Below are 14,639 nucleotides of genomic sequence, written 5' to 3'. Positions count from 1 at the left end.
GTATAAACGGAAGACATGAGCGTTCCCCTCCTGGAGGTATATTCCTGGGGCAGGAGCTGGCTCTGCTCCCTGTGCTGTAGCTGTGCAAGGACCAGTCAGCCTCATGTCCCAGAGCCTCTCCACAAGCTCACACGTGCAGTGTGAATTTAGCATTATGTAAGGAATTAATGTTTGCATGTTGTTCTGAGTAACATCTGTGCAATGGTATTTCCCTGAAACAGGTCCTCCAGAAAGTCCAAAGTAAATGGTTATGTTCTGACAAAAGGGAGAGCAATTCAACAGGTAAATCTGAGTTTTGTGCCCTTATGCCCAGGGCTCAAAAGAGCAGTTTGGAAAATGCTTGGGATCCTGGTGGAGAGAAGGAGATGCAGAACATAAAGAGAGAGAGCAGAGGGGACAAAGGAATCACAGGAGCACAAGGAGAGCTCAGTCCACTACAGGTTATTTCCTCTCTCCTCCCTATTCATACTGAAATGCTGAATGTTTTGAGAGGATGGGAGATGGGGGCTTGTCTCAGCAGCCTCTTCTTCTATGTGATAGGAGAGACTGTTACACAGTATAGGGTCATAGAATCCTGGAATGGTTTGGGTTGAGAGGGACCCTAAAGCTCATCCAGTTCCAACCACTGCCATGGGCAGGGACCCCTTCCACTGGAGCAGCTGCTCCAAGCCCCTGTGTCCAACCTGGCCTTGAACACTGCCAGGGATGGGGCAGCCACAGCTTCTCTGGGCACCCTGTGCCAGCGCCTCAGCACCCTCACAGGGAACAGCTTCTGCCTAAGAGCTCAGCTCAGTCTCCCCTCGGGCAGGTTAAGGCCATTTCTACTACCAATATGGTAATTTTAAGCAACAAAGTTTGCTTGGACAGCACCTTGAGCAACATGGTCCAGTGGAGGGTGCCCCTGTCTGTGGCAAGGGGCTGTAACTAGATGATCTTAAGGTCCTTTCCAACCCAAACCATTTCATCATTCGATGGTTAGATGAGATTCATTGAACGTTTCATTTCTTAACCTGTCACCATGGTGTTTGTGAGTCACTCCATGATACCACAGCTCCTTAGGACTGTCCCACCCTGCTCACATTAGTGTGCTAGGGCCCTGACAGTGCTAATTACCTTGACCAGCCTCATGTGGTGCCACCACCCAGGCACCCTCCGCCCCTTGGCATGGGAGATGCATTTAAGCTGAGGCCATTTGATCTGGTCCTTGTCTAAGCTGCAGTGGGTGCACGATGGACTTGTAGCTCTTGACATCCTGGCTCTGGACCCACCGTGTGACATCCCTGAGGATCTGGACTGTGACTGTTCCTGGTCAGTGCCACCAAACCTCTCTGTTCCTCTTATTTGGGTCCTGTGGGGCTGTGCTGTTTGTGGTGAGTCCTCTGCTTGCCCTGTCTTGCTGTCACCTGGCTTCTGACCTGCTGTTGGACCCCTGCTCTTGCTGCTCTCTAATGTGCTTGGCTGTTGGGCACTGAGTTGAGCTCTAAGAGGCTTTGATCTTCATCCATAAGACTTACAGATAGTTCAAGGCTGATCCCCAAACCCTGCAGGACCTCATGGCTACAGAAGAAGGTCACATGCTGCAAGGGCTCTGTAGCCCCTTTAAGGGGGATTAGGATTGGGTACAAAGCTTTGGGCTTAAATGCAGCTCCTTAAAATCAGTGGGTGGAGGTCCAAAATGATGCTGGTCAGGGCACTGGAAGCTTGTTGGTGTACTTTAAAGCTTGACATCATGCTTGGAGGGATCTCTTGGCAGCCTTTAAATAGATGCGGGGTGTAACATGAGTAATGAAGCAAGCTGTAATTTTGCCCTAAATTAAGTCCCTCCTTCCTGTTTTCAATGATTCACAAGAGGTGGTGTGGACACTGTTGGTTCCTTGTGAAATGTTGAAGGGCATAAGCCATAGGTGGAATGTCTTCCATCACAATTACTGTAGTGCTAGAAGCAGGAAGTTCTCATGGTGGTTCCTGTCTCTTAGGATCCACTGGTGTTATCTGAGTTGAGGAGAGTGGAGATCTTCTCCTTTCCCAAGGACTGGGTTAAGTTAAGCCTCAAAGACCTGGGCACTTAAAGGAACATACCTCACTCCTGCAGAGCAGATGTTCTCCAGAGTGTGCCCCCAAGATACAACAATTGCAGGATGACTAATTCCTGTATGTCAGAACAGGCAGAATCCCTGCCTGAGGCTCCCTTTGTTCCCAAAACATGAGCCCTACAAAACACTTGCTTGGAACACATGACAGGAAGTCCCAGCCCTGGCTGTGGAAGGGTAGGGTGGGAGCAGGGAATAGGGGAAGCTCCTCAGGGAAGTGCTGGCAAACCCTGACAGTGAGAGCTGTCACTGGGGAGACAGTTACTGAGATCTTGCACTGGGGATTATCAGACTTCCTTCCCTTGGTGTCCTGAGGTTGATTCCAGAGTAGCTGAACCATGTCCCTTCTGTCTCATGTTAGTTCCCAGGAACCCCATCTGCAGCTGTTACAGCAGGGTCAGCACCTGGCTCTTCCTCAGTAACATTTTTCATGGGATAAGCAAAAGGTGTATCCAGCAGCTCTCCGGTCCTCCCAGGCATTCTGGGACAACCACAGCTGGTTGTTCCTGCAGCCAAAGGCAAGAGAGATGGTTCCCAAAGCTCAGCCAGGAGCCTGCCTGGCACAGCTACTCCTACAAGAGCTCAAACATCTTGGCACCTTCACGGAACATAAACAAGCTGAAGCCTATTCCCTGTGGAGCAATATGTAGACAGAGACCAGGACAAGAGCAAAGGAATTCAGAGAGCTGCTGGATCAGGAAAGAGCCCTGTGGGCATCGTAAAATTGAGAGGGCCCAGCAGTGGCTGTCCCAGCACTTCTTCCAACCTGTGCCAGCTCTTCCTGAGATGCTTACTTCATTAAAAGAGGAATCCTGTCCAAGGAGGAGGGTCTAACTGCAGAGTGGAGCTCCTCTAAGTTCCCAGTCACCAAAGGCTTTCTCCTGCTCCTACTAAACATGCTTTCATGTGAACCTTGCTGCAACCTTAGCTTGCTTGAAGGAATGGCTGGATCTGTATGGAACATCCCATCTGGAGGTTGAGGGGGTGCTAGTAATGTCAATAAAGAATATTTAAACTATCATCTGGCTTATATCTAGAATGTGTACCTTGTGTGCAAGAGTGTATAGCATGGCCTTGTCTATCAGAGACAACTTGTTGCATCATAGGCAGGACACAGAGTTTGTCCTTCAAAACACACACTCAAATAGAGTATTTTTGCTGGAGAGGGATCTTTCTGCTGGCTGCCTCTTTGGAACAAGGAATTAGCTGCTAGAAATCTATGGGAGGAAAACCCAGGACCAAAAGTCCATAAGGTAGAGCTGCTCACCCCCAGTGGGAGCTGGTTTGACTCTTATTTTCCTCTCCCTAGTAAAGTGTGTGAAAGGACACTGAGGAGCTTTGTGGGCAAAGCTTTGAAAACAGCTCCTCCCTGACAGGTTTGAGTGTGTCAGTGGAAACGTTTTGGAGGTGAAATCAGCCTCCTATCTGCTGGTTGTCTTGAAAGCTCTGATAAAATGTGAGAGCTCAGTCACACGGAATGCAGGCATGTAGAAGAAGGGTGGATTTTTTTAACAAGTCTTGTCTAAATTCACCTTTGTTAGGCTGAGCTGAACTCCTCATCAAAAATGAAGCTGGGTTTGATCTTCAGTGCCCTCTTCGGGGTTTCCTTGTGCCTGGAAACTTATGTTGGGTGAGTAATGCTCTTGTGGAAGTCTTTTCATTTCAGGCTCTATGGCCCAATTGTATTTGTTCATCATCTTAGCTTTATGAGATCTGCTTGGGGCACGTTCTTTGCTATTTGTGGCTGACTTCTCTTGTTGCTTCAGTACTTTGGTGTCTGAAGGGACCCTTCTCTACTTTCATTTGGATTTTCTGAGGAGAACGTCTGTCTGCATGTTGAGCTCCTAAATTGTTCTCCACCCAAGGCTGTGACTCTGGGGCTCTGCCTGTACCACGGGAGCCATCTGGAGCCTTGATGTGGAGCTGAACCTCACTGCACAACTCAAGTGTGCAGCTTGACAGATTTGGTGTGGCACAAAGCAGAGCTGAAAGCCCAGAACCTGGTTTCAGGTCAGAAAACTCACTAGTTTCCTTTGGTTTTGGAGGAGTTTCTTATTTCTCTTTAAATGCTTCATCCTCTTCAGAGCCTTTCTAAGCAATTCAAATCCTTATTTCCAGTTATTATATTCTAAAGGTTTATCTTTATGTTGCATTGCAAAACTTACTCCTGATGTGTTTCCTTACATTCTTACTGACCATGGAAGATCCTTGATAAGAAACTAACAGATACTCCCTGAGATGTAGTAAGTCAGCACTAGATTCCATCTAGTACATGAAGATGTAAGGATTAAGAATAAGAAGTAATATACATAAGTTACTAAAACTCTGGTATTTGTAAAGCCAGGAAAAGCTATTTTGACCATTTAATCTGGGCTTTGGCATAATGTAGTCTGATTCTCATGAATTAATTCCTCAGTCATGTCCAGTAGCTGTGGTGAATGAGCCTCATCTCTGTGGAAGAAGCCAATCCAGACATAAAGCTTATGATGATGGAGAATCTAATAATAAGTTACTACTGTGGTAAAGTGCCTTCAGTGTTGACTTAACTTGGTTCAACAAAACCCATCAGGCTCTACAGCTAAGGAGCACGTTGGTACTTTGGCCATGACGTTGACCCCAGGCTCTACTTTCAGTTGTTAATTCATTCTGGCTTCCAGGTTTCCTTCAGAATCCCCCCTGGTTATGCAGAATAGGATCCTCTGTCCCCCAGTTGTTGCATACACTTGTTCTTAGAGATCTTTTTGTCATTTCATAAAAGCATTGGGTGGGAGAGACTTCCAGAAGTTTTCAGTCCATCCTCCTGCTCAGGGCCTGGAGCTGCTTCCTCTTTTTATCATCCACCCTTACCAAGAGGAGTTTGTAATTGCTTTGTAATTCACTTCAAGCAGTTATAGGCTGCAGCTAGATCAGCCTGAACATCCCTGACCTCAGCAGCCTGCCCTCATGGTACTGTTTTCTTGTACCTCTTTTACCAAGCAGCCTGCAACATTGTGTCCTTGAATGCAACCTATGTTTTTAGGGATATAAAACCGCTTGGAGACTGTAGTCTGTGGTCACTGTATGTTTTATAATGCACAGTTAAGTGAAGTGAAGTACTTCCTGACGGTGATTCATTCCTCCTGGAATGGTGCTGGCCACCCTCTTACGATACCAGCTTCTGACAACATAGGGAAGTTTGTCAACAGTCTTCATCTGAACCGAAGAAAGATTAAACTAATCCATTATTTAGTATTTGCTTTGATTGATTAAATAGTGCTCCCCAAATATTGGGATCAAACCCAACCAGAATATTGTCTTTCTGCAAGTTGTTGACAAAAAATAACTAATAGGTGCAAGACTGATCCTTTTAGCAATTAAAAAGTCATCCACTTGATGACTTACGATGAAACCTTACTACTGCCACTTAAGTAGTTACTAATCTAGTGCATGTCTAGCAGGTTGTTGGTTGAACTCTTGGGTGACCTTAAGTCAAGTGCATTGAAGAAGTTCATATCAGCTGGTGACATTCAAGTAACTACCCACCAAATCCATGATGCCAACAAGCAGCTATTTCAACCAGATCCCTTTTTGAGCCTGTTTCTGAAGACTTAGTACTCTATTGCAGGCACCAAGTTCTCCGAATCAAGCCAAAAAATGAGGAGGAGATTAAGAAGTTACAGCATTTGGAAACGATGGGACACCTTGAGGTATGTTACTGCCACAGAGACATTTGTTAATGCTTTAGTTAGGGGTAGGACTTTGCATCACATGTGAAGGGTTTGTGCCATACTGTGGCAGTTGTAATAAACAGATTTACTGCCTCAAAACCTGCTGTTTGATCTGCAGGTTCTGGTACCAGCTTGGTATTCAGGAGTGCCTGCAGTCATATTTTCTTCCTACTGGGCTTACAGACATAATTGGAGTGATCTGCTCTTAATAATGAAAAGCTTGTCTTCAAAGTGGGGATGCTAATGTTCCTGTACTTGTCTCCCACCATTGTGGGAGGACTGTATGAGATAGTCTACACTGTATTGAAGCAGGAAAACACACTATAAAATTCCAGGTTATTGCTGTTCTTATTGCCATTGGTGAGAATTGTTATTATTGCTGTCTTGAAAACTATTGGTTTGAATAGCATAGGAAGGAAAATGTAGAAAAGCCCTACCAAAGGGGAAATAAAAGGAGAAATAAAACCAGTGTTATCTAGTATTGTAATACAGAGATTTTCTTGAAACTAGCTTAAAATGGAGGATAGTAAAATAATCATCATAGAAGATTAGAATTTCCTCCTCCTTACTTAACTGAAGCTCTGAAGTCAGTGAAAATGCTTATTTTAGTCTCTTGTGGACCTTTGTTGGGTTTTTTTGTGTGAGTTTGTTACTTTTACTGCTACAAGGTTGTGGCAAGGCCAAGGGAAAGAATGGAGCGTGCTGTAAGCACAATTCTGCAGGAGACATTCAGTCTGGGAGCAGCCAGCATTTCTAAAACTTTAGAAGAGCAGTTTGCAGAATGCTTTCCCCAAACCAAATCCATTTTCCTTTTGCTTTTTCAGCTTGATTTCTGGAAGAATCCCACCGCCCCATCCTTCCCTGCGGATGTGAGAATCCCTGCTAAAAGAGTCCCATTAGTCAAAGCCTTCCTGGAATCCCATGGGTTTGAGTACTCTGTTCTCATCAAAGACCTGCAAGTAGGCAATGCCATTGGCACATATTTCATAGAATCATGGAATGGTTTGGATTGGAAAGAACCTTTAAGATCACCTAGTTTCAATCCCCCCACCACGGGCAGGGACCCCTTCCACTGGAGCAGCTGCTCCAAGCCCCTGTGTCCAATCTGGCCTTGAACACTGCCTGGGATGGGGCAGCCACAGCTTCTCTGGGCACCCTGTGCCAGCGCCTCAGCACCCTCACAGGGAAGAGCTTCTGCCTTATCTCCAACCTGAACTTCCCCTGTTTCACTTTGAACCCATCACCCCTTGTCCTGTCACTACAGTCCCTGACGATGAGTCCCCCTCCAGCATCCTTGTAGCTCCCTTCAGACACTGGAAGCTGCTCTGAGGTCTCTATGCAGCTTCTCTTCTCCAGGCTCAACAGCTCCAATGTTCTCAGCCTGTTAGCTTTTATATCCTTTGAAAACAAATAGTGATCCACAATCTGGCCTCATTCATTAACACACTCTTCCATACTCTGCTTTCCATGAGTCCTCCCCTTATTTTTGTAGTCTGTGAATTAATTTCTCAGAGGCACTCTGTGGATCACTGCTGTGCTGGGAAGCTGTGGAGATTGCTCTGCAGATGACATCTAAAACCGTGTTGAATAGTGGCATCAATAATCATAGACTCTATGGGCTTTTCTTATAACCCCTGAGGAATTCCATGTGGTCTTTTGGCCTCAAACATTTGGAATCACAACACTAATGTTACTCATGATTCAGTGACATGTGTTAAGAGTAGTTCAGGCTCATAATCTGAAAGAACTGTACTCCACTATGTGAGAGAAAAGGCACTCATATGAGCACTAATTTGACATTTCTTTGTGAGCAGTAATCCCCAAATGGCATCTAAAATACCATATATGAGCAGAAACACTGACTTTTCCCTTCTCTTTCCCCCTAAAGCTTTCTTATTCATCTTAAGAAGTGTTTAAAGCTTAAACTGACTGTTCAAACACTGCTATTCTTGCCCACTTCGCTACAGATACGTTCAGCAGAAGCATCTGTTTGCTCCAGAGCCACCATTTCTTTATTTGAGATAAACATTTGGTCACAAGTTTGCAAACTAAACAGGCTTTTCTCAATACTTGAATGGTTTCTTTTAGGTTGTTCTAGATAAAGAGAAGCAAGATATGGCCCAAAGTCTGCAAAAGGATCGCAGCACCGCCACTTTTAACTATGGAACTTACCACTCCTTAGATTCCGTGAGTACCTTTGAGGGAAGAGGACTCTTTTATCTGGCTTTTTTTCATGCTGCTTTCAACATCCTGTATGAGGAGCTAAAATAGCTTTCTGTCTTCTACTGGCACGTGGTTTGGGGTTTAAATGTATTGATTTTGTGGTCAGAACAATGAGCCAGAGTCTTTGAACAGGTAAGTGTTGGTCATATGCTTTCTGTCAAAACCCTTCTTCTGACCTCAAAAGAGATTGAGAAATAAATGAATCTTGAAATAGAGAAATATAAGAGACCAGTAGCTGTCAAACAGTGCAGAGGGTATTTTATTACCAGAAGTTCTTAAAGAGGGGTTTAAGCTTATCCCTGAAGTCTTGATGACATAGCAGTGCTTCCTTCTACCTTGTGATGTTAGGAACAGCACCAGCTACACTGATGTAAGGTGAAATGGGGCTTTGAAAAGGTCAGTAATGAAATCAAAAGGGGAGAACAGTAGATTTCATCCGGTCTTACAGTTGTTCTGGCCAGTACTATCCATAAATGGAATCAGAATGTCTTCTTGACTTCTCATTTCAGATTTATGCAGAACTAGATCATCTTGCATCTGCCTTTAACAACATTGTCCGGAAGATCCAGATTGGGGAATCCTATGAAAAGCGGCCTTTGTTTGTGCTTAAGGTGTGACATACATCACAGAACACGTGACATACACCAGTGTACACATGTATTACAGACAGCACAATTCAGAAGCATCCCAGTCTATGCTGGATGTTCTTGACTAAAAGGTGTCAGTGAAAGTGTTAAAACTCTGTTTTGCTTCACAGTTCAGCACTGGAGGACGCAAACGACCTGCAATCTGGCTTGATGCTGGTATCCATTCCCGGGAGTGGGTTACCCAAGCGAGTGCAATGTGGATAGCTAAACAGGTTAATCTAGCAGTGATTGGATTTTCTTCTGTCTTGGGAATGCTTTGGACTATTTAAAAGTATATAACACCTATATGTGTTTAGCCAGCTCCTCTAACTCTCCTTCTTCCTAAAATCTCATCTCAGTCTCCCCTCGGGCAGGAGGCCCTTGGCCTGTCCCAAGCCCCTCTCCAGCTTTCCTGCAGCCCCTTTAGGCACTGGAGCTGCTCTGGGGTCTCCCCTTCAGGAGCCTTCTCTTGTCCAGGCTGCCCCAGCCCAGCTCTCTCAGCCTGGCTCCAGAGCAGAGCTGCTCCAGCCCTCGCAGCATCTCTGTGGCCTCCTTTGGACTCACTCTAACAGGTCTGTGGCCAAACTGTAGTAGTTGAGGTGAGATTGTTGGGGACTGCAGGGCTAATATTTACACAAGAACTGAGGACTTTGAGATTAGTTTGCCAACACAGAAAAACCTTGAGTGGTTAGTTACCTTCCACAAAAGTGCCCAAGCTTCCAGCTCTATATAAATGAGCATTTACATTCCGCTGACAATGACTAAGGTACCAGAGAAGTGCAGCACAGTTAGCTATTCCCAGCCTGGTTAATCCATCTTAATCTTAGAGCCAGCCTTGACCCATTCTGTGGGATGGGCAGGAGAAGATTTTGTTTCCCTCTTCCATTACCTTCTTATCTTCAGAATAAAACAAATTCATTGTTCTGTCCAAGCTCCAAGTTTAACAAGGAACAGTTAGGAGCAGCAGATAATTCATGTTTCTTGTTTCCCTGCCCTGAAGGCCAGACTTGTCTCTGTAATTGAATGGATAAGAAATATGCTGATAATCACAGTGCACTATTTTTTCTTTGCTTAGATTGCCTCTGAGTATGGGAATGATCCATCCACCACCTCTCTGCTGAACAAAATGGACATTTTCCTGCTGCCTGTTGCAAACCCTGATGGATATGTATTCACTCACACCACTGTGAGTAAGCTGTTGTGTGTCTAAGCTCTTCCAAACAAACAATAAATGTGAGAGAAGTAGGCTTGGAAAGTCCATTTCTTAATGCTGTAAGAAGGGGTTACAAAGGAGTTGGGCAACCAAAGATACTAATTACTTGTCTAACCCAACTTAACCCACTTGAAGTTCACTGGACCTTTTTCTGACTATAGGTCCATCTTGGCAGTCAGCCCATCAGAAACAATCTTAGGCTCCTGCCTTGGGCTACTTCTTTGTGAATAGCAACTATTTCTGGGGAGCGGTTTTAATGCAAGGACCAAGATTTGCTCCTTTTTCAAGCCATAGTGTTTTATTCTGAATCTTAGAATCCCAGACTGGTTTGGGTTGGAAGGGACCTTAAAGCTCCTCCAGCTCCAACCCCTGCCACAGGCAGGGACCCCTTCCACTGGAGCAGCTGCTCCAAGCCCCTGTGTCCAACCTGGCCTTGAACACTGCCAGGGATGGGGCAGCCACAGCTTCTCTGGGCACCCTGTGCCAGCGCCTCAGCACCCTCACAGGGAACAGCTTCTGCCTAAGAGCTCAGCTCAGTCTCCCCTGTTCTGGCAGGTTCAAGCCATTCCCCTTGGCCTGTCCCTACAGGCCCTTGTAAGAATTCTCTTTTCTGTTGCAGAACCGCATGTGGCGGAAGACCCGCTCCAGGAATAAAGGCAGTTTGTGTGTTGGAGTTGATCCAAACCGGAACTGGGATGCAGGTTTTGGAGGTATGAATAAAGTTTCGGGATTCTGGCTATCACTGAGAAGAAAATTCCCTTTCATGTCCCTGGATCCTGGACCAACAATTGTCTTAATATAGGGGATTCAGAAAGAAAATGGTCACATAGAGTGGGAGCTTTCTTTTGTAAAGATAATTTCACAGTGATTAATTACCAGTGAGCACAAGATGAAGGGGATAATCTATATCATCTAGGAGTATGTCCCTTGAGTATTCATGCTCTGTCACTGCTATTTGAGTATTTAATGGCATTTAAGGCCTTGCCTTTCCCTGAAGACCTGTTCTTAGGAAAGCCTGGCTTTGTGTTGGTCTGCTTTGACCTCTCATGGATCTCAATTCTTACAGGTTTGCCTTTGCTCCCTCTTTGCACCAACAGGTCCTGGAGCCAGTAATAATCCCTGTTCTGACTCTTACCGTGGGCCCAGGGCCAACTCGGAGGTGGAAGTTAAATCCATTGTTGACTTTATAAGGAATCATGGAAACATCCAGGCCTTCCTCACCCTCCACAGCTACTCTCAGCTTCTGATGTATCCCTATGGCTATAAATGCACTCAAGCAGCAGACTACGACGAGCTGGTGAGACACAGTGATGTGGTTTCAGCTCCTCTGTTCTGTCCAGCCAGCTTTCCACTCTCAAATATTGCAGAGAGATATCAGGCTGAACTTTATGATCCACACCAGCAACCAGCCACGAGAGGGAACAAAAACCTGGTGCAATGCAATGCCTTTGAAAGAGAAATACTGGTCATATCCAAACACGTGGCATCTCCACCCATTCTCAGCCCTCTTTGCTCATCCATGTTTCCTTCTTTGTCCTTTAATCATAGAATCATAGAATAGTTAGGGTTGGAAAGGACCTTAGGATCATTCAGTTCCAACCCCCCTGCCATGGGCAGGGACACCTCACACTAAACCATATCACCCAAGGCTATGTCCAACCTGGCCTTGAACACTGCCAGGGATGGAGCATTCACAACCTCCCTGGGCAACCCATTCCAATGCCTCACCACCCTTACAGTAAAGAACGTATTCCTTATATACAATCTAAACCTCTGCTGTTTAAGTTTCAACCCATCTCCCCTTGTCCTATCACTCCAGTCCCTAATGAATAGTCCCTCCCCAGCATCCCTGTAGCCCCCTTCAGACACTGGAAGCTGCTCTGAGGTCTCCACGCAGCTTCTCTTCTCCAGGCTGAACAGCCCCAACCTTCTCAGCCTGTCTCCATACAGGAGGTGCTCCAGCCCCTGATCATCCTTGTAGCCTCCTCTGGACTTGTTCCAACAGTTCCATGTCCTTTTTATGTTGAGGACACCAGAACTGCACACAATGCTCCAGGTGAGGTCTCACAAGAGCAGAGCAGAGGGGCAGGATCACCTCCTTTGACCTGCTGGTCACGCTCCTCTTGATGCAGCCCAGGATACGGTTGCTTTCTGGGCTGTAAGCACACACTGCAGCTGGCTCATGTTCATTTTCTCATTGACCAACACCCCCAAGTCCTTCTCCTCAGGGCTGCTCTGAATCTCTTCTCTCCCAACCTGTAGCTGTGCCTGGGATTGCTCCAACCCAGGTGTAGGACCTTGCACTTGGCATGGTTAAACTTCATGAGGTTGGCATCAGCCCACCTCACAAGCATGTCAAGGTCCCTCTGGATGGCATTCCTTCCCTCCAGTGTGTCGATGCAGGAGTCACGGACAACACAGAGATGATCAATGTGATCAAGTGATTGCCAAATTTTATTAGATACAGTGCTCTTCTTATACCCTTACTCCCTTATGTAACAGCCTTGGATACTGACTCTAATTGGTTAGTCTAGGGGTTACTATCATTTACAGAGCTAATGTTTACAACTTGTTATAATTGTAATTAAATACCTGACTCTAAAAATACAGTGGGAAACTACAACCTTGGCAGAGATCATTCTCTGCACGTTTTCAGTGGAAAATTACAGAGGCCTAACAAGACAATTGACTTTGCTTATGCCTGCCAAAAATCTTACTTTACAGTAACAAGGCTCAGGGTATCAGGATCACTCACTACGTGGCCTTGGCTCTTTAAGAATTCCCACACCAGCGTATGTAAATAGTATCTTTGACATGCTATGGATTTCACAACCATAACTCAACAGGAGAAGACCTCGGGAGGTCTTCAGTGTAACCCTCTGCTGGAAGCAGGCAGGCTTTGGAGTCAGAGGCAGTGTTGAGGTTGGACTGGGTTGCTTAGGGCCTTGCCCAGCTGAAGTTTGATTCATCGTGTTGATACTTCTAAAGACAAATCCCACAGCTTCTTCAAGCCCATCCCAAAGTTTCCCCACTCTCATAGGGATTTTCTTTTTCCCTAATAGTTAAACACAACTTTCCACTGTGGTAGTTTGCTGCCACTTGTCCTTTTGCCCTACTCCAAGAAGAGCCTGGCTCGACAACCACCCATTGCATAGTTGAAGTGAGCACAAAGCCAACCACTGAGCACTGGGAGATCTCCAACTGCCTTGGAATTTCTCTGGTACCTCTTGAACCTCTTCCTGATGAGACAGTCAGTGAGATGAAACACTGGATGATCAGATACAGAGCCTGCCATGATCTAATTCACCTGCAATGGCACCTCCTAAATATACTATGGAAGTGAATTGCTGTTGGCAGTAAGAGTAATTAAGAAATGGATTGATTTGGCACTAGTTCATTGGGGGGATGAAAACAGGCTGTAAAGCAGTTTGGAGCTTTCTCTGGTTGGTGAACTCTTTACCATTTAGTCTCAATACATGTGGCTTCTTTCTGACTTGTCCTTCATCTCCTCCTCTCCAGGATAACTTGGCAAGAGCTGCTGCCTATTCTATCCGGTCCATTTATGACACCACCTTTAAAGTGGGGAGCATCTGCAAAACTATCTGTGAGTATTTTGCTGGTCTGAGCCTTTATGGGCTGTCTCTGTCCCCCATGCTAGGTCTCTCCCTCTGGAAGCAGTGATGCTTCTGTAGAGCAACACCATCAGTCAAACATTAGAGCTGAAGCTTCACATAAGAAGCCAGTACTCATCCTTCACAAATACAAATGCCAGGTTGGATGAAGCCTTGGGACATATGGTTTAATGTGAGGTGTCTCTGCCCATGGCAGGGGGGTTGGAACTGGATGATCTTAAGGTCCTTTCCAGCCCTAACTATTTTATGATTCTATGATAAAAGGTAGGATACCAGAACTCAATCAATCCTCTTTTTACCCTCTGAATCTTCTCCCTTTCTCTTTCAGACCAAGCCAGTGGAAGCAGCATTGACTGGAGCTATGATTATGGCATCAAATACTCTTTTGCCTTTGAGCTGCGAGACACAGGTCGCTTTGGTTTCCTCCTGCCAGCCAACCAGATTATCCCAACTGCAGAGGAGACCTGGCTGGGCCTGAAAACAATCATGGAACATGTGCGAGACAATCCCTACTGAAAGCTGGGTGGGATTGAGCTTTCTGTAAGGAGCAAGCTCATAAATCCTCTTCCCTTTTTGAGCTTGTGACAGCTGTAATGATATGAATCAGAATGGTTTGGGTTAGAAAGGATTTTAAAGCTCCTCCAGCTCCAGCCCCTGCCACAGGCAGGGACACCTTCCACTGGAGCAGCTGCTCCAAGCCCCTGTGTCCAACCTGGCCTTGAACACTGCCAGGGATGGGGCAGCCACAGCTTCTCTGGGCACCCTGTGCCAGCGCCTCAGCACCCTCACAGGGAACAGCTTCTGCCTAAGAGCTCAGCTCAGTCTCCCCTCTCTTGGGCAGGTTCAAGCCATTCCCCTTGGCCTGTCCCTACATCCCTTGTCCCAAGCCCCTCTCCAGGTTTCCTGCAGCCCCTTTAGGCACTGGAGCTGCTCTCAGGTCTCCCCTTCAGGAGCCTTCTCTTGTCCAGGCTGCCCCAGCCCAGCTCTCTCAGCCTGGCTCCAGAGCAGAGCTGCTCCAGCCCTCGCAGCATCTCCATGTCCTCCTCTGGACCTGCTCACATGGCACTATGGCATCTGGCTGAATAAAACCCCTGTGTGCATTCCTCCTACAGCAACATTTGTCTGCATATTAACAGCATTTAATGCTT

The 14,639-nt window shown here is 46.1% G+C and overlaps 1 protein-coding gene across 2 annotated transcripts; it reads left to right on the top strand.

Moving 5' to 3' along the window:
- Positions 1–1,176: 1,176 nt before the first annotated feature.
- Positions 1,177–14,202, top strand: LOC101878264 (carboxypeptidase A2). Of its 2 annotated transcripts, none has more exons than XM_005140765.3 (12): positions 1,177–1,308; positions 3,632–3,720; positions 5,695–5,776; positions 6,622–6,756; positions 7,886–7,984; positions 8,530–8,631; positions 8,778–8,879; positions 9,722–9,832; positions 10,479–10,569; positions 10,957–11,156; positions 13,379–13,463; positions 13,820–14,202. In XM_005140765.3, exons 2-12 carry the CDS (start codon positions 3,656–3,658, stop codon positions 14,005–14,007), a joined length of 1,260 nt encoding a protein of 419 aa, XP_005140822.2. In that variant the 5' UTR covers positions 1,177–1,308; positions 3,632–3,655; the 3' UTR covers positions 14,008–14,202. The 2 variants fall into 2 exon arrangements, with proteins under 2 accessions (XP_005140822.2, XP_030910450.2); XM_031054590.2 differs by lacking the exon at positions 1,177–1,308 and adding an exon at positions 3,494–3,546.
- Positions 14,203–14,639: the final 437 nt, after the last annotated feature.

The sequence above is a fragment of the Melopsittacus undulatus genome, chromosome 5 (genome assembly GCF_012275295.1).
Source record: "Melopsittacus undulatus isolate bMelUnd1 chromosome 5, bMelUnd1.mat.Z, whole genome shotgun sequence".
NCBI lineage: Eukaryota > Metazoa > Chordata > Aves > Psittaciformes > Psittaculidae > Melopsittacus > Melopsittacus undulatus.
This window is presented reverse-complemented; position numbering and strand designations above follow the sequence as displayed.

Bases quoted from the DNA above. Each gene is read 5' to 3' on its own strand.
- LOC101878264 (XM_005140765.3), top strand. From the start codon at position 3,656: ATGAAGCTGGGTTTGATCTTCAGTGCCCTCTTCGGGGTTTCCTTGTGC. The intron at 11,157-13,378 runs GTGAGACACAGT...CCTCCTCTCCAG, and splicing joins CAGCAGACTACGACGAGCTG to GATAACTTGGCAAGAGCTGC. The intron at 13,464-13,819 runs GTGAGTATTTTG...TTTCTCTTTCAG, and splicing joins GAGCATCTGCAAAACTATCT to ACCAAGCCAGTGGAAGCAGC.